This window comes from Paroedura picta, chromosome 12 (genome assembly GCF_049243985.1).
Source record: "Paroedura picta isolate Pp20150507F chromosome 12, Ppicta_v3.0, whole genome shotgun sequence".
NCBI classification, from domain to species: domain Eukaryota; kingdom Metazoa; phylum Chordata; class Lepidosauria; order Squamata; family Gekkonidae; genus Paroedura; species Paroedura picta.
Window position 1 is genome coordinate 3,743,672 of NC_135380.1, and position 18,422 is coordinate 3,762,093.

The following is an 18,422-nucleotide window of genomic DNA, read 5'->3' on the forward strand; positions in this document are numbered from 1 at the left end:
TGATATGTTTTCTTCTGGCTTTTCCAGAGTGAGCGTGAGTTGAGAAACCTTGCTGGAATGCAATTACATTTTCAAAGTGCCGTATGATCGGCTTTGTGTGTGTGTGTGTGTGTGTGTGTGTGTATTTTTGTTGGACTTCAGAGAAATTTGGAGGGTTCCCAAATGTGGATTTTTGTCCTTTCGCTGACAACAAAAAACATCTACCTCTGAAGTGAAACAACGAGACCTCCCAAGACGGATTAGGGGGGATTTGTCTAGGCTATTTCACGAGGGGAGAATTCCCAGTGAGGAAGGAAGACCGAGAAGAAGGGTGGGGGAGGGATGCTGAATGGGGAGAGCCCTTTTCAGATGGCACATTGAAGCAGGTGCTTTCCGGGTAGGCTGAAGTAGTCCATATTTCCCTGTATTGATCAGAACAACCCTGAATTATCAACCTATGGCTTTTGGTTCTATGCTGATCCGGCACTGAGCAGGGGGATGGATGGCCTTGCAAGGGCCCTTCCATAGGGTAGCCAGCTAGGGTTGCCAGTCCCCAGATGGGGCATAAAAATCCCCCGGTTTTGAGACTTTCCTCTCCATTTTCAGGCTCTCAGAAAGCAGGTGAACTTACAAGACATGGGGAGGGAAGTACCAGAAAGTCATGAGACATGCCGACATGACCTGAAAGCAATACAGGCACATCCATGATGGGTGTGTTTGTGTGTGTGCACGTGGGAGGCGGGGAGCAAAACATATGGTAAGAAGAGCTTCTGCCCCAAAGCCAGGCGTCACCCCTGACATCGCTGGCGGACCAGCGTCACTTCCAGGTGATGCCAGCACACGGTCTTAATTTCTGATGCTTCTCCCTCACCTGGAATGTGCGTCACCCGCCGGGATTGCCAGCTCTGGGCTGGGAAACACCTGGAGATTTTGGGGGAGGAGCTTGAGGAGGGAGGGGTTTGTGGAGGGGCGGGACCTCAATGGGTTATATTGCCCTGGGGGCCGTCTTCCAAAGCAGCCATTTTCTCAAGGGGTACCGATCTCTGTCTGTAACAGTGGGAGCTCTCCAGCTATTGCCTGGGGCAGGGGTAGTCAAACTGCGGCCCTCCAGATGTCCATGGACTACAATTCCCATGAGCCCCTGCCAGCGAATGCTGGCAGGGGCTCATGGGAATTGTAGTCCATGGACATCTGGAGGGCCGCAGTTTGACTACCCCTGGCCCGGGGGCTGGCAACAGTGCAACTCTTATGATGTTCTGCCCTCTCGGTAGGAAGCAAATCCAGACTTGGACCTTTTCAGTCTCTTGGTAGGGTCCACATTCATATTTAACACGTACGCATGCTGATGTGGTTTCTAGGACAATAATTCACACTGGAGGATTGTTCGCATGCCATTAAAAATAAATGCGTCTAAAAATAACACTGAATTTTCAGACACTGGATTTCGGCACACAAGGGAGGGTCTGTGGCTCAGTGGGAGAGCATCTGTGTGGCTCGCAGAGGGTCCCCAGTTGATTCCGCAGCATCGCCAGTCAAAAAAGCGAGGTAGTAGGAGATGTGAAAGAGCTTAACTTGAGAGCCAGTATGAGTAGGACTGTCATTACTGGTAACTCCAGAGTTACTCCAGAGCCCCAGAGGAGTTGCTGTACTTGGGGAGGACTTAATTTGAAAGATAGAAGATAGAGGATAGATGGATCATAGAATCATAGAGTTGGAAGGGACCTCCTGGGTCATCTAGTCCAACCCCCTGCACTATGCAGGACACTCAATCCCAATCGCTCATCCACTGTCACCTGCCACCCCCTTGAACCTTCACAGAATCAGCCTCTCCGTCAGATGGCTCTCCAGCCTCTGTTTAAAAATCTCCAAAGATGGGGAACTCACCACCTCCCGAGGAAGCCTGTTCCACTGAGGAACTGCTCTGACTGTCAGGAACTTCTTCCGGAGAGATGATGGATAGATATTAAAAATAACTAGGATAGTGCTTGGAGATCTCCCAGAGTTACAAATGATCTCCAGATCACAGCAATCATTACCCCTGAGGAAAATCACTGCATTGCATCATGGGCTTTATGACAGCTCAGATGAACACCTCCTTGTTTTGCTCAGGCAAGGTACTGCACACACAAAAATGAAACTAACTTCTTATTTAACAGGAATTTTATTTTATGAGTTATGCCGTGCACACTATTAACATGTGACTTCTGGGAGCATGGCAGGGAGGCACGGTCACATGAAGCCTGAAGAATATTTCAGGGGTTACTGCATGGGCAAAAGGTTAAAAAGGCAGTAGACAATGGTGACCTTGGTGGACCATGGGTCTGGTTTAGTATCAGAGTGCTTCATCTTTGTCTACTAACTGAGGCCATAGCTCAATGGGAGAGCTTCTACTTGCCAGGCAGGACGTTCCAGGTTCAAATCCTGACATCTCCAATTAAAAGGAGTAGTCAGTAGGTGATATGAAAGACCTCCGTCTGAGACCCTGGAGAGCCCGTCTGAATCGACAACACTGACCAATATCAGGCAGCTTCCTGTGTCTACTCCAGTGTTTGATCTTCTCAATATATATGTGGTTGCCATTTTGTGTCCATGCAGAAATTTTCTATGAGCAAACTCATGTCTGCACAAACATATCATAGAATCATAGAGCTGTAAGGGAATCTGGGATTCTGTTCAAGTTTACCCTAAGCCATTTGCACTCGGGGAGGGTATGCCTTTCCCATTCACCAAAAACAGCAACAGTGAATGGGGAGGATGGTACATAATGCACACTCCAGTCCCATGGCTCATGACCCTCCCCATTAAGTCCACAGTCCCATCTGCAGAGGAGGTCCACATGCATGATTTACTACTCTGTCCTAAAGAGCACCAATAAGAGCTGGTAATTCCACTGCATCTCTGAATCAATCGTAGCGGGATCATTCAAACAGGCACCACTGCTGCAGTCTCACATCCTTCCAGTCAGGAGACATGCCCAGCACAGGGACTCATGCAGAGAGAGGGTGGGGAGACTCCTTTGGGAATAGGGGCTTCTTAATCTTACCCTGCCTAAAAGTAACCCTTTTGGGACGTAAGAGCTATCTATTACTTGTTTGTGTGAAAATCTCGGTCCTTGACTCAGCTCAGTATGTCAGATGATTGTTAGTTAGAAGCTTGGGGTTGGATCGAGATCAAGGCTTATTTCACGCAGGTTGCACGATGCATTTTCAATGTGCTTCTGCAGCTGGATTCTCCTGCGCAAAACTGCAACATCTACTTCTGAAGTGCATTGAAAGTGCATTCTCTTTCAATGTGCCTTCCTTCAGCCAAATGGGGCAATTCCCCTTCTGGCTTCACATTGCAGTCGACCGGTCCACTGAATGGTAGATGGGGGGGGGGGGACCTGGGGGAGCTACAGGTGTGTGTTTGTGGGGAGGGGGGCCCTGCAGCAAGAAGGGAGAAGCATATAAAGTTGCCAATTTAGTTGGAGATTAGCCCTTTTAATGCCACTTCCCCAGAGGGCAGCTCACAAAGTCAGAACAAATACAACGCAGTCATATAAACAACCGCTGTAAAATTATCAATACTAAAACTCGCCATGAAAACCACAACTCTAAAAGAGAAGCTAAAAGCAGACCACGTGAATAGCTAAAAATACTGAAAGCCTGGAAAAAGAGAAACATTTGGTTGTGCCTCATAGACAAGAGAGCAGGAGCCAAGTCAACGACATCCTAATCTACTCCGGGGAGGGAAGGCAGCATGGGGTGGTCCAATCTCATCAGATCTCAGAAGCAAAGCAGGGCTAATACTTGGACGGTAGACCCCGCAAGAAGGCTCTGCAAAGGAAGACATTGGCAGACCACCTCTGCTTCTCCCTTGCCTTTAACAGCCCTTGTGGGGATCACCTTAAGTTAGAAGCTAAGCAGCGCTGGTACTTGGAAGAGAGACCACCAAGGAAGGCTCTGCAGAGGAAGGCCAACCACCTCTGCTTCTCCCTTGCTTTGGAAGCCCCTTGCTGGGGTTTTCATACATTGGAAAACTGTGTCTCCCCAGATGTTCATGGACTACAATTACGAGCATGCTGGAAAGGGCTCATGTTAATCTGGAGAGACACCGTTTGGCTACCCTTGCCATTGTCCATCCTTCAAAGCAGCCATTTTCTCCAGGGGATCTGACCTTAATTAAGAACATAAGATAATCCATGTGGGATGAGGCCAACAGCCTATCCAGTCCAAAACTCTGTGTCACACAGTGGCCAAACCCTCCATCAGGAGACCAATCGTAATTGCAGGAGGTCTCCAGGTGCCACCTGCAGGTTAGCATCTCTAGCTCATGTTCTGCAGTCCCAATCCAAATCAACCCTCTACGTGCCTATGAACTGAGCTATCAATGGGGATCTCCCAGAGCCATCCGACTAGAAGTGATGTTGTACCATGTGAGCAGAACACACGGTCCCTCCATCTGGAAGATCAAGAAGTGGTCCTCAGACACCATCTACCTCGTTGGGTCTGGGTAGGCTTAGATCAGAAGATGATCTGGAAGCCCCCATGAGGACCACTGATCAGGAAGCTTCCAACCTGGTCTCCAGGCTAACTACAGGACTTCTTGGAGGAGAGATCCCCCACCCGCCTAACACACCAAAAAAAAATACGAAAGAAAAAGTAAGGAAACTTACTGTCCACTCTCACTCGTTACATCTACGAAGACTTTGATCCTCATCCTGAATGGAGGATGCAGGTGGGACATCATAAAACAGAGAGGTTATTCTGCCTGCTCGGAAGCTAACCGGGGGGGGGGGGGGGTCATTCTTGCCTACTACCATTGGTCTCTCTACAGCAGGCGTTAGGGGACGTGGGCAAGGCAGGGAAACAAAGCAAGCGGCAGGAAATGAAGGAAGGCTCGTCCAGTTGTCCCTGCCTCACCTGTCCCCACCCGACTTGCTCCTCTCGTTCACAGGAGCCCCCAAATCCAGTGCTCAGCATTTCAAGGCACACCTTGGTGGAAGAGCGAGTCCAACACAATTTGGGGGCTATAAGCTTTTCAGAGTTCAGTAGTATCTGACAAAGGGAGCTTTGCTTTCCAAAAGTTTATTCTCTCCCCCCCCCCATTTTTTAGCTGATCTCAAAGGCACAAGTGGACTCAAATCTTCTACCGCTGACAGACGCTGCCAGCCTCTTAAATGCTCTGGGCCAGGCTGTCCCACGTCTGCTGTCTTCTCCCGTGCATGATGGGCCCGCCATGACTCTGCCACCTGTCTTGAGAGTCACTGACCGGCCAGAATGGCCAGAACGAAATGGCAGCAAAATCAGCAGAGAGGAGCCCACCAAGGCACCAAGAGACAGGCAGTTCAAGCCACTACAGCAACTCTCTCCATCTCTCTCACCAAGCCATCGGAGGCAAAGCTTCCCTCCCTTGAAGAAGTACAGACTGGCTTCTCCTGGTCTAAGATGGTAGGGCTGGGCCATATTTCCTCTGCAAATTGACATGAGGAACTTAAGAGTCTCCCTCGTCTCTTTAAGAATTATGGCCTCGGGTGTGGAGTGCCCAGATGCCTGTTCATTGACACCAGCTCCACAGCTGCTCTGTTACCTCTTAGGGTGGGGGGGGCAAACTGTGGCTCTGCAGATGTCCATGGACTACAATTCCCATGAGCCCTACCAAGCCAGCCTGATTTCATCAGGTTTTGAAAAAGCTATGCAGAATTGGCCCTGGCTATCACTTGGAGAGAGAGAGTGTGTGTCTGTGTGTGTGCGTGTGTGTGTGGGGGCTGCTGAGGAAGAACCGGGTGGCTTTGCAGAGGCAATGGCCAAGCCCATCTCTTGCCTCTTGCCTTTAACACCCTGCTGGGTTGCCATAAGTTGGCTGTGACTTGATAACCAAAAAGAAGAAGAGCAGCATTTTTTTAAAGCTGTTTTGGTACAGGAGTCAAACAAAACTGGAGGGTGATTGAAGAGGCTGTGAAAGAACAGCTTTCTTTGAGGAAGGGGGGCTGATGTTGTGATGTCGGGCTGTCAAAATGGAGCCCATGTTTACCTCCTTCTCGCTCCTCTCCCCTGAATAATTTCCCCCAAAGGATTTTGGGGAGGGGTGCTCTCCCAGTTCTGCCCCCTCTTCCTCCAGGCCCCCCCCTTCTAGCTCCCTGGCCCTCTGCCAGGAGACGTTGCTTGAGAAAGGGGAGAAGGAGAAGCAGCAGGGATGGCCGTGGATGAGCCAGTTTGGCGGGTTGGGGAGGAGCTGAATGGGGGGGGGCATTGTGGTCTCAGCCCCTAATGGGCAGCGCACTCTCTACCTTGACAGGCTCCTCTCTCCTTCCCTGCTGAGGCATGGCTGCTTTGCAGTCTGGGCGGCGAAGGCAGCTCAGTGCTTTATGTCCTGTCTGTTCTCTGACTTCACAGCGCTGGCAAATTGGGAGTGTTGTAAAAGCCCACCTTTTGCGCACAGTCCAATATCCGCATGCAAATTCACATCAAGGGAATGAAGGCTTCCCTGAACCTTGGGGGAAATGAAACGGCGGAGCTGGGCCTCGCTCAGTCAAATGGAAAGCAGAAACTAGGTCCTCTATTGCAAGGCACAGAACACCGTGTTTTGGGGACCCTCCCCCCCAGTGTCATCCCCACAAATAGCTCCTGACTTCACTGTACACCAGGTGTGGTCAAACTGCGGCCCTCCAGATGTCCATGGACTACAATTCCCATCAGCCTCATGGGAATTGTAGTCCATGGACATCTGGAGGGCCGCAGTTTGACCACCCCTGCTGTATACTTTCAGGCTCTCTATTTGTCAGACCTGGACATGGGAACTTCCTTATAATGGCTCAGGTTGCCAGCTCCTGGGTGGGAAATACTTGGAAGCTGGGGAGGGTGGAGCTTAGAGAGGGGGGGCTCCAATGGAAGCCAATGCCGGAGAGTCCATCCTTCAAAGCTGCCATTTTCTTCAGTGGAGCTGATCTCCGTTGCCTGGAGATCAGTTATAAATACAGAAGATCTCCAGGCCAACACTGGAAGTTGGCAACCCTATGTGGAAGAAGATAAGGTTGCCAGCTCCCTGTTGGGAAATGCTTGGGGACGTGGGGGAGGGACTCCAATGGGGTACAAGGCCAGAGAGTCCACCCACCCATCCAGCCATTTTCTCCAGGGGAACTGATTGCGGTCACCAAGAGATGAGCTGGAACAGCAGGGGATCTCCAGCCACCACCTGGAGGTTGGCAGCCCTAGGTAGGCCAGGCCTCAGCAGTGTAAAAATACCATGGAGTCCACCCTCCAAAGTGGCCATTTTCTCTTGGGGAACTGATCTCTGAAGTCCGGAGATAAATCGTAATAGCAGGAGATCTCCAGCCACCACCTGGAGGTTGGCAGCCCTAGTGACAACAAGGAGGTAGCAGAGGCCACAGCTTCTGGTGGTGTTGCCGCCTCCGGGTTGGGAGGGTGGGGTGGGGTGGATAGGGAGGAAGCCCAGCAGAGAGCAATGTCGGAGAGTCTCTCCTCTAAAGCAGCTTTTTCCTCCAAGGGAAGAGATCTCTGCAGGCCGGAGATCAATTGTAAATCTAGGACATCCCCAGGGCCCACCTGGAGGCTGGCAACCCTAGCGTCTTGTCATGTCTTGAATGTGGCATGGAGCTGCCTCTGCATCTGCCACACCGCTGGCTTGAGAGGGGGAACCAACCAATAATAATAATAATAAGAGTTGGTTCTTATATGCCGCTTTTCCCTACCCGAAGGAGGCTCAAAGCGGCTTACAGTCGCCTTCCCATTCCTCTCCCCACAACAGACACCCTGTGGGGTGGGTGAGGCTGAGAGAGCCCTGATATCACTGCCCGGTCAGAACAGTTTTATCAGTGCCATGGCGAGCCCAAGGTCACCCAGCTGGTTGCATGTGGGGGAGCGCAGAATTGAACCCAGCATGCCAGATTAGAAGTCCGCACTCCTAACCACTACACCAGACTGGCTCTCTAAAAGGCCCAACTCCCAAAGCAGCGGGACATGCTGTCTCCCAAACCTCCCTGCTTTGGGTAACTCATTGAGGGAGGCACCGGTACACCTCAGGAGCTTGACTCACTCCCTGGCTCTGGCGACTGGGGAAGTGCTGGGCACAGCCTCCTGTGCTGCGAAGAAGGGACTGCAGAAATGGCCTGAGCCGCCAGCAGCCCAGCGCTGGCTTGGCTTGTCCTCTGCTGGACGGGACTCTTGCCCGGTCACGACTCCCCCTGTCCTTGGTCTCCCCTCGCACTAACAAGTATTTGTCAGCCTTGACCCTCCACTGCCTCTTGACAGCCCTCCGTCACTTTGGGCTGGATTCTGGTTGACCCCTCTTGCCCCCCTCTCTTTCCCATTTTTCATAACCTCCTGACCCAGCTGGCTGGCCGTTCCTTTGGCTCCGTCCAGGGCCCTGGAGCGGTCAGAAGGGTCAAGGGAGGCAGGCAGCTCCAGCCAAAGGTCTGCTGTGATTTCACCAAGGTCGTGCTCTCCTTTGTCAGCCCCTTTCACCATCCCTGTTTGGCTCCGGGCAGCCAGGATGGATTTCCTGTCCGTACGGCTGGACAGACCCTTTGCCTTCAGAAGGCTTCAACCCCCCCTTTCTTTGCAGTTTGGCATAGGGGGAGAACCCTGGGGATGTCAGGGGGAAGGGGAAGGAGTTGCCAGCATGAGGCTGGAAAGTTCCTGGAGATCTGGTGATGGTGGCTGGGGAGGGCAAGGCGTTCAGTGGGCTCCAGTGCCTTGCAGTCCACCCTCCAAAGCATCCCTTTTCTCCAGGGGAACTGATCTTTGTAGCCTGGGTTGTAATTCTGGGGGGTCCCCAGGCCCCTACCTGGAGGCTGGCACCCCTGACTCTCCCCAAAACACCCCTCCACCCAACGGTCTCCTCTCCCCCACTGTACAGGAACCGAACGTGAAGGCAGTCCATGCTCCATGCAGAAGGCACAAGACAAAAAAACAAACCACGTTCCAGTTCTTGCTCTCTCTGAACAGGCAACGGCAGGGGGGGGGGGGACCATCCATTACACCGGACATGCACACCCGTGGCAGAGGGAAGAGGGGGCGAGGGGGGGAGGTCATATGCAAAGGGAGGAGCCATTCCCACAAGAGTGGGGGAGACAGACGATGCCAGGGAGGGGGGAGCAGCGGGAGCCAACGGAGGAAGGCAGAAAGTGCAGTTTTGTGTACCTTGAGGCCAGAATCGGAGGGGGGGAAAAGGCCTACAGTGTCATGCGCTAGCATAAGTTAGCCTGGATGGTTGCATACTCGACAAGGTCTCCGCCAGCAGGGATGGAAGTCCTGGGGCTGGGCGACGTCGCCAGAGCGGAGGTGTCCAACTCTGCGTATTGGACGTCGGAGTCCTTGCTGTTGCCCGAGTTCTGGAGCTGAGAGAGCAGGAAAGCAGGGGGACGGGGGAGGGGAGTGATGGTGAGGGGCAGAGTTGGGGGGAGACACAGAGGAGAGGAGGGAGCCACGCGCCACACACGGAAACAGGCGCATGGCCACAGGGACGGTGCCCAGAGAGAGACGGGGGGGGGGGGGACAGAGAGAGGGTTAGCACCAAGAGGGGCCGCAAGACAGAAGGGAGGAAAGAGAAGTCAAAAGGGGGGACGGAGGGAGGGAGGTTAGACATGGCAGGGGAGGGGAGTGGTGGCGGAGGGCCAGGGGGGAGATGGAGCATGGAAGAAGACAAAGGACGACAGTGGAGAAGAGATAAAAACTGTTTAAAATGAATAGCAAAACCGGCCCCCCACATCCCTTGGAGAATCTGAACAGCCTCCAGATTGTGGTTCCTCTGTTTAGCACTGAACGGGGAAGGGATCAACAGTCTTTGGCACGTTAGTGCGGCTCACAGCAGCCCTGCGGAGTTGGCCGCTGCAAATCCAAAGCACAATCAGAAGAAATGCATAAGGCGCCTTTCCCTGGGATTACAAGTGAGGAGAAGGGGAACCACATGTTTCTGTATTCCCCCGGTGGTTTTTTGTTTTTTTTTAAGTCTCGGGATGGTTTCAAATTACTCATCTGTTCTGTTTTGACTGAAATGTTCCCAGGATGAGACTTCACTTCTCCCTTCTCCCAACTGAAACCACGATTTGATATTTTCACGTGCCATTTTTCTTCCCTGGCACCATTCCGCCCTCCCTTCCCCCTTTAGCAGACACATTTGTCAACATGATGCGTGCGTCAATAAATCAACATTATATGCGCAGTCCATACACAAATGACATCCGAGGTGTGTATAAATACTGCAGATGCTGCATGTATAAACCCTGTTCAACGGAGTCCCTGTGAAAAATGAATGTACAGAACCAAGAGCCAAAAGCAGAGCTGAAATCCCTGACACAAACATAAAGGAATACAGAAAGAAGGGAAAATTGCCAATTTGCTCCTCTGTGTTAGAAAACCAGCATGCTAGCATTATAGGCATATGTCTATGTGTGTGTATGTGTGTATATACATACACCCACACACACATGCATCTATAAACCTCAGTCCATCCATCCCAAAGAGGTAATTCTCTGCAACTTGTTCCTGTATATTTGAGCTTACTTACTCCAGTTTTCCAAGCAAGGAACATACAGCTGAGTAGGAGAGCAGATCTACACTATAAACGTTACCAGTTTGCTACCAGTTTTTCCCACCATGTTTTCCTCCAAAGGCTCTTGGGAACTGTAGTTCGGATGTGGGAGATTCTTTGTTAGAGCTCCTGTTTTGGAGCAGCTGCAGAACAAAGTCTGAGTCCAGGAAAGTTTAAGCCCAACAAAGTTTTATGTGTGATCTGATAAAGATCAAGCAGGGAGAGGAGGGCCAGCACCCAGGAGGGACACAGTGCGGGTCTGTGTGCTAGTGCCTGTTGCATTCCTGGGTGCAAGCAGCTTAGCCCCTAGTACCTTGAATAAAACTTTGTTGGTGCCCCTGGGCTCAATCTTTGTTATGGCGTAAGAAACGACAGTTTTCTCTGGGAAAAGGCAATGCCTACTAAACCAGTTAAACTTCCTGGAAATGTTTCAGCTGGTTAAAGTCATTTCTGTAGATTGACTCAAAGGTTTATTGGCCCAAAGGTTTATCTGCTTTCTGCAGGGGACACTGTGGATGCAACAGCCAGCAGGGAAGGCAAAGCGCCTCGGACCGTCCCGCCTCCTGTATTCACGCAGCGCCTCCTTTTCCTTTCAACTCATCTCTGCTCTGCCATACAAATTGTGGGAAAGGGGTATCCTTTGGCTGCCCTCCATCGGGGGGGGGGGAAGCAATTCAAAGAGGGTTTTGGCTCCATCCGCAGTGCTTTAAGCCTGCCTCTCGCTCTACGTCTTGAACAATCCCCGTGCACAGCTGGACTCGGCTCCTGGTTCCCTTGCCAGGCCAAAGGCTTTTGTGACCCTTGGTGGATAGGGAAAAGCACATCTGCCGTCTGAGTCCACCTTCTTGCCTGCTGACTTTCCTGGCAAGGCTCCTGTGTCTTCAACAGGCAGCAGTGCTGGAGCTTTTCCCTGGCATGAAGGGACAACCACAGTGAAAGATGGCCCTGATTGGCTGTTGGCTGGCCAAGGGCGATTGAAAGCATTGGTTGAGAAAGTAAGAACTGGCATTTCCAGTCCAACACTGTCAGTGGCCTAAACCCAAGTGCCACCTGGAAACCCACCAGCAGGGCCAGAACTCCGGAAGCCCTCCCCCTGTGGCCTCCCAAGCACCAAGAAGACAGAGCATCCCTCTCCGAGAGGGAATGTCCCATCTATACCTTGTGGCTAATACCTACTCATGGACCTTTGCTCTATAGAAGAAGCCAAGCTGGGTCAGGCCAATGGCCCATCCGGTTCAACACTCTGAGTGGCCTAAACCCTGGTGCCATCAGGAAATCCGCCAGCGGGGACAGAACAACAGAATCCCTCCAGCTCTTGGCCCCAAGCACCAAGAAGACAGAGCATCCCTGCCCCAGAGATAGGCCCTTAGCAGTAGCCATGTTGGATCAGCCAATGGCCCATCCAGTCCGACACTCTGAGCGACCTAAACCCAGGGGCCGTCGGGAGGTCCACCAGCAGGGCCAGAACTCCAGAAGCCCTCCCACTGTTGCCCCCCTGAGCACCAAGAAGACAGCGCATCCCTGCCTCAGATTGCCTCTGTGTGCATGAACAGCAGCCATGGCCCCAGGACATAGCATGGCAGAGTCTCAGAATCCAATATGGAGTATAGACAGATACCTAGCAAAGAAATCCAGCGATTCCAGATAATAGTGGGATGGATTTGGGTGAATCTGCCCATGAGAAGTGGCATTGCAGCCAGCCAGCTCTCGCAGAGTGAAGCTAAAGAGGGTGGACCTTGGCTAGTACTTGGATGGGAGACCCCCAAAGAAAACGAGGGTCCTGATGTGAAGGGAGACAACAGCAAACCACCTCGACATGTCTTGCTTGGCTGCAGGACCATCCTACAATTGTAGAATCTCCTAGCGACACACAACATTCAATAAACAGACAAACAAATAAATATCTTGGGAAGTGTTTAAGAGGAGGGTGGCTGATCAGGGGTGCTTTAGGGGGCAGGGTCTTGGCCTGAGTGGTCTTTAGGCCCCTTCCAACTTTTAAATTCCACAACTGGGTGATCGACAAGGCAGCTAGTCTTACTGGTTTCCCCGTGGCCGTGGCATGCTCCCAGTCGCGGTAGCCATCACGGGGCCCAGCGGGATCCTTGGTCTGACCTGGTCACAGGCCTACTCCCCTTTGTTTCCAGAGGGCCTTGTTCTTTGCTCCACCACTGTGACTGACGCACGCACCGCTCTTCCCTCCGTGATAACACTGCCCGCGTGCTTTATCTGTCTTCTTCAGAGCCCTTGGCGAGACCCGGGAACCACCTCCTGGCAAGGCGGGCAGCCTCACGCTGCCTGCAGCCATTCACCAACCTCCAGGGCCTTTCTGCCAATTCAAAATGCCCGCTGATTTAGGAGGCGTCTGGGAAGGGGGCCAAGGAGCCAGGGAGATAGCAGCAGCAAGGAGCCAGCTGCGTCTGTCGCTGGAGTCATGGTCGCCAAGCGGGGTGAGCGTAATGGGCAGGAGTCAGTTCCGTTTTAGAGTCTGGAGGGAAGTGGGGAAAAGCGGGGCCCGGCACCCTTGCCCCGCATTGAAGAGATCGCCAATAAAATTGATGATAATCACAGGCTATTATATACATCTATGACCCCAGCTGACTTAGAATGCTGTGGGGGAATGCAGGTTCGTTGCCCTTGACAAGCATCCAGGGGTAGTCAAACTGCGGCCCTCCAGATGTCCATGGACTACAATTCCCATGAGCCCCTGCCAGCGAATTCCCACGAGCCCCTGCCAGTCCATGGACATCTGGAGGGCCGCAGTTTGACTACCCCTGATCTAGACAAACATCTACCCCAACCAGGCCGCTTTCAGAATCATAAAAATAAAACCAGCCTCCGTGTGAGGCTCACCTGTCACCTCGTGCCAGATGCACGTCTGAGGTGGCCTTGTGGGCGCCCCATTTTGGGACGCATCAGAGCACTTTCATTTCTCCCCCCCCCACACACACCCCAGCTGCTCCACCTGCTTCTCGACTCTCCCGTATTCCTTTTGGCCCCCTCAAACTGCACCTCTCCTGCCCCTGCTGGTCCTGCCCTCCTCTAATCTCCCTGCTGTTCCTCCTGCCTTACATCATCATCACCCTGTCTGGAGTCGAAAGAGATATAAGAAGAAAACCCGATGCGCTTCCAAACCCCACTGCCCTCGTTTCACAGTCAAGCGGCAGCACGCTCCGCCTGGCACATCACCATCTGCCAAGGCTCTCTCTGTCTCTCCGCACTCACTTGGCAGGGATGCATTCCCAGTTTGGGGCAGGCTGCCGTCGGCTTCCCCTCAAGGCCAAAGGGGGCTCACCCAAAGTTCCCCCGGGGGCTCACCCAAAGACCTTCACAGCCACGAAGCTTGAGCAAAAAACAAGGCCAAGCGAGGCTGAAATGACACCTGATGTTAATCACCGCCCTTCCCTCCCTGACGTTTGTGTCCTCGGAAAAATGATGACAAGGAGGTCTCTCGCGCTGCAAGGAGCAGTGAGAGACCAGTGGAAGGGGGATCTTTCCTCGCCCCTGATTTTCCACCACCCAACGGCCCCTGCTGCACTCTGGGCTTAGCTCCCTGGGAGAGAAAGTCTGGGTTTGTTTCTCCCACCTCTACCGGGAGGGGCCAGGCTAGCCCAGTCTCATCAGATGGCTGAAGCTAAGCATGGTTGGCCATTTGGAGCCAGCTTGATGCCAAGGTTAAGAGCAGGACCCCCTAAGATGGAGATCCAGCTTTTCTTTCTCTCCCTTCTCTTTGGGTGGGAGACCACCAAGGAAGACCGGGGTCACTACACAGAGGCAGGCAAGGGCAAACCACCCCTGCCCTGGGCAGAGTGACCCATCTGATCTCAAAAGCTAAGCAGGGTCCACACTGGCTAGCGCTTGGATGAGAGACACCAAGGAGGTCCAGGGCTGCTGTGCAGCAGGACGCAGTGGCCCTACGTCAGCTGCACGTGATGGTTCTGCCCACCCACATCTCTCTCCCGTGGGGCGAAGCCCAGCTCTTTTTTTGGGGAGGGGGGTTGGGGGGATGGAAAGCCAGAGGAGAGGAAAGAGTTAAGATATCCCTTCCCTCCAGGCTGGCCTCTGATCAGAGATTCCAGCTTGGGCGGCTGCTTGAGATTAAAAGAGAGGGGGGATCATCAAAGTGAAATCCATAGATTATCAATATTGCACCTAGCTTGGCGATCAGAGCAGGAAGAAGGCGGCCACTGGTGCCTGCAAGAGAGGAAGGCAACACGTAGGCTGCCCCAACACTGCCCCCATGTTGGCATCCCCATGAGCCCCCCTCCCCCCCAGCATCACCTCCATACCTAAGAACTTAATCCTATTTAGCCATCCCAGCCGTTTCCTCCCAGATTGAGACACCAGTAGTTGAAATCTTTATTTAGCCCCCATTGGAGTAAATGCTCAGTAGCACCTGGCCTTTGGTATGTGACCGGAGTTGGAGAGAGCCTGCTTGGACACTGGGAGGGGGTACGACACCACTCTAAGCCTGCGGAGATATCATCGCCTCCAGTGGGATGCCTCTCTTTGTCGTTACCTAGGATATGCCCTCTGACCCCTTCCGTCTTTGTCCTCTCCCACATTCACGTGGCCTTCCATGCTTTGTTCTCTCCCACTCTTCACATGGCCTTCCATAGAGACACCTGTCTCAGCAGGCCTCTCTTGTAGCTACAGTGCCTCCCTACTCCCACGTACACGATGCCGGATTAGCTGGCCATTTGTGATGGGGAAAATGCTCTTAGCTTCGGCTTCTTTCTCTCCTTTCAACTCCAATGGAATTTTACCTTTTTCGCACTGTACTTCTTGGGAGATTTTTTTGCCATGCTCAGTATCAGGTTTGTATGACTTGGCAAAACTCTGCTACATTAACCAAATCTCCCAGGACACAGATGATCCTAAACGTTGAAACATCATGTTCATGACATTTCCTTCCTCTCCAGGAGACCAAGAGTCGAACATCACTGCAATTCTTAAACCAAAAGTAAGCTTTGGGCTAATCTTCTCCGGAGGAAGGGCATTTTCCCTGGAAGGCCAAGCATGGATACCCAGTTACCTCCACTTGAAGGAAGGCACAAGGCACAGAAGGGATTTGGGCTGAGTCTGCCTGGGGATACGATCCTTACCATCTTGTTGGCATGAGGGGTGGGCTCGTTGGCAGCCATGTCGTAGTAGGGGGGCTGCAACGGCAGCTTCTGGATCTCCTCCTCTGGCTCTTTCATGTTGTCCAGGTGCACCACCTGTCAAGCAGGTCAAAGAGAGCACACATTAGTGATCCTCACCACCCTGCCCAAGCAGAAAGGAATCCTGCTTCCAAGGGACAGACCTGAGGGAACAAAACAGTCATGCATGGCAGCAACATGATGGAGGTGGAGAACTGGGGTCCCCTTTTGAGCCTGCTGAGACCTTGGGCATTCTAAGAAAGCGTGGTATGTGCAGCTAAAAAATGGCTGTTGAGGAGGAGGGACCACACACGAATGGCTTCCGTGGCTGACCATCAGTCACAGAGTGAAGACCCTTGATGGATGGTGGAATATGATACCAAAGCAATGCTTTTTAGAAAATCTGCATTGCCGATCAAATCTCCAAGGGCTGGTCAGAAGTCTTGCTGGGCCAAAGCTTCTGCCTACTCCTGCCCATTTTAAAAACCACTCAATGGGCAACAGGGAAGGAGTTAGTGGGTGCTGTGGTGCCCACAGGGGACCCTAGCTGTAGAGATTGGCTTCTTAGGTGGTGGCTGGAGTTCTTTCTGCACCCTTCACTCACTCTGTTTCTGTCACTCAGCTTTCTCCTTGTGTGTTTACTGTCCCACAACGTCCATGGAATCAGAATCAAGCAGACCACAAAAGGTCATCCAGACCAGCCCCCACCTTCCTAGGGACTGAAAAGTCACACCCTCCTGACATGTGCTCACCCAATCACCCTCTAAGAACTTCCAATAAAGGCAGTTCCACCACCCTTCAAGGCAGCATATTCCATCCGCGAACAGCCTTCACTATCAGAAAATGTTTCCTAATATTTAAGTGGAACTTTCCCGTAATTTGAACCCATGGCTCCTAGTCTGTCTCTAAAGCTGCAGGAAACAAGCTGCCCCCCTCTTCAACACGCCTGCCTTTTATGTAGTTCAATACGATGATCCTATCAGCCCTGTCCCTCCTCTTCTCCAAACTACACAGACCCAACTCTCTCCACATGGATTCCAACCCTTCAGTCATCTTAGTTGCCCTTCACTGACCAAGTTGTCGACATCCTTCTCGGGTACCTGGATGTCTTCTGTCGTCAGGTGACTTTTTGCCTCTTGCTTCCGCTTTGGGGGTGGTGGGGCAGGTTTGTGAGAAGGGGGCAGGTCAATCCTGCAGGAAGAGAAACGGTCAGCCGGTCAAACTGTAGGTGAGAGAAACCGGCAGGATTCCTCTCGTGTGAAATTATGTTCTGTGGTGTCTTTGATTGCGCGGAAGCACCCCAAAATCCAGAGATGATATGAATTTTGCACCACAGTTATTTCCCTCTACACCCAAGGCACTTACCAGTCGGTCCGCAGGGTTATATAAAAGCAAGCAAAAAAGGACTCTAGGGCAGGAAGGGAACAGAGCAGCCAGAGAATTTTTTTTTTTACCAAACACCATTTTGTTTTGTGAAATAAAAGTGCTCCTGTGAAACATTCCCCAACCCCCCCCCCCAATGAAACTGCCTTTGTGCAGAGACTGGAAGGAGAGGGGGCAGGGTGAGACCTTGGGTACCAAAGTCAGCAGAAGAGAGAAGGAAGGTGGGGGAAGAAGAATCCATTTGCCCCAAAACGGGCCATGCAAACTTTTGGTGTCTGGAGCAGTTTTCAACCCTCAGCTCTTTAGGCACGCTCCCGGAAGCAGGTGTAGGGCTTGGCACCGGGCTGAAAGGTTAGATGGGACTTTCTTGGAAGGAGGAGTGATTGGTAGGTTTGGAGTGGGATGCCTGGCTTTGTGCCAAGGGGATGGAAATATGAGAGAGAGAGAGAGAGAGAGAGAGAGAGAGAGAGAGAGAGAGAGAGAGAGAGAGAGAGAGAGGAAACATAAAAAGGAAGTGTGAAATCTCAGCACAATGGATGCTTCAAACCTCACTGAGACCAAAGTGGGCCTCAGGCGGCTTTTGGCATCAGCACCAGGGACAGCTCTTCTCAGTGGAGCACAGGAATGTAGCCATTTTTAAAACTTATTTGCTTGGTTTACCTCCTGCTTTGTTCCACAGTGAGAACTCAAAGTGTCTGACGGTACCCTCTTTCCCACTGTTTTATCTTCACAACAACCCTGCAAGGTGGGTTTAGACTGAGAATATGCGACTGGACCAAAGTCACTCAGCAAGCTTCCACAGTGGAGCAGGGATTGGAAGCTGGGTTTCCCTTCCTGGTCTATTCTTGACCGCCACACTGGATAAAACCAGGGGATTCTCATCTCCTATGGCAACTTCTAGGCTCTTCTCTGAGGTTCCTCTGCTTTTGGAAGGGAGATGGATCTTTCCCAGAGAGGGGCTTTGGAGAGGTTACCCCCCACCCGTTTGCAAGGTACCATTCCCCAGAAAAGCAACCTGGGGCTACCATTGGTGCAATTTAAGCACCAGGCCGATTCCGTTTAAGCTTGTGTGTGTGTGCAGCTTCTCCTGCCCTCCAAAGGACATTGCCTGCCCTTGTTGCTTTGAATTTGACTCCCACTGTCCTGTCGCTACTTATATCTCATTATCCTTGTTTTTCTACCACTTCAATGGTACACTGTCAGCTCCCTTGATAACTTAAGACTGAGTGTGTTGCCATGGTTTCAGTGCAGGACTCATATCTGAGAGATGCAGGTTCAAATCCCTATTCTACCATGGAGGCTGGCTGGGTGATCTTGGGCTAGTTCCGTGCTCTCCGTCTGACCTACCTCACAGGGTTGTTGCGAGGAGAAAAACGGACAAGAGGGGAACAA

The 18,422-nt window shown here is 52.1% G+C and overlaps 1 protein-coding gene across 6 annotated transcripts in view; it reads right to left on the minus strand.

The window, feature by feature from the left end:
* NECTIN1 (nectin cell adhesion molecule 1) overlaps nucleotides 1–18,422 on the minus strand; it is a 171,108-nt gene that overhangs the window by 12,599 nt on the left and 140,087 nt on the right. Inside the window, exons 7-10 of one of the 6 annotated variants that reach the window (XM_077306981.1) lie at nucleotides 16,748–16,838; nucleotides 15,612–15,725; nucleotides 9,198–9,316; nucleotides 4,634–4,678 (exon numbers count right to left, since the gene is read on the minus strand). In XM_077306981.1, coding sequence (XP_077163096.1) covers nucleotides 4,634–4,678; nucleotides 9,198–9,316; nucleotides 15,612–15,725; nucleotides 16,748–16,838 — 369 coding nt within the window. Of the gene's footprint in view, nucleotides 1–4,633; nucleotides 4,679–9,119; nucleotides 9,317–15,611; nucleotides 15,726–16,720; nucleotides 16,839–18,422 lie in introns of all 6 variants that reach the window. The other 5 variants (XM_077306978.1, XM_077306982.1, XM_077306984.1 and 2 more) reach the window with 5 other exon arrangements.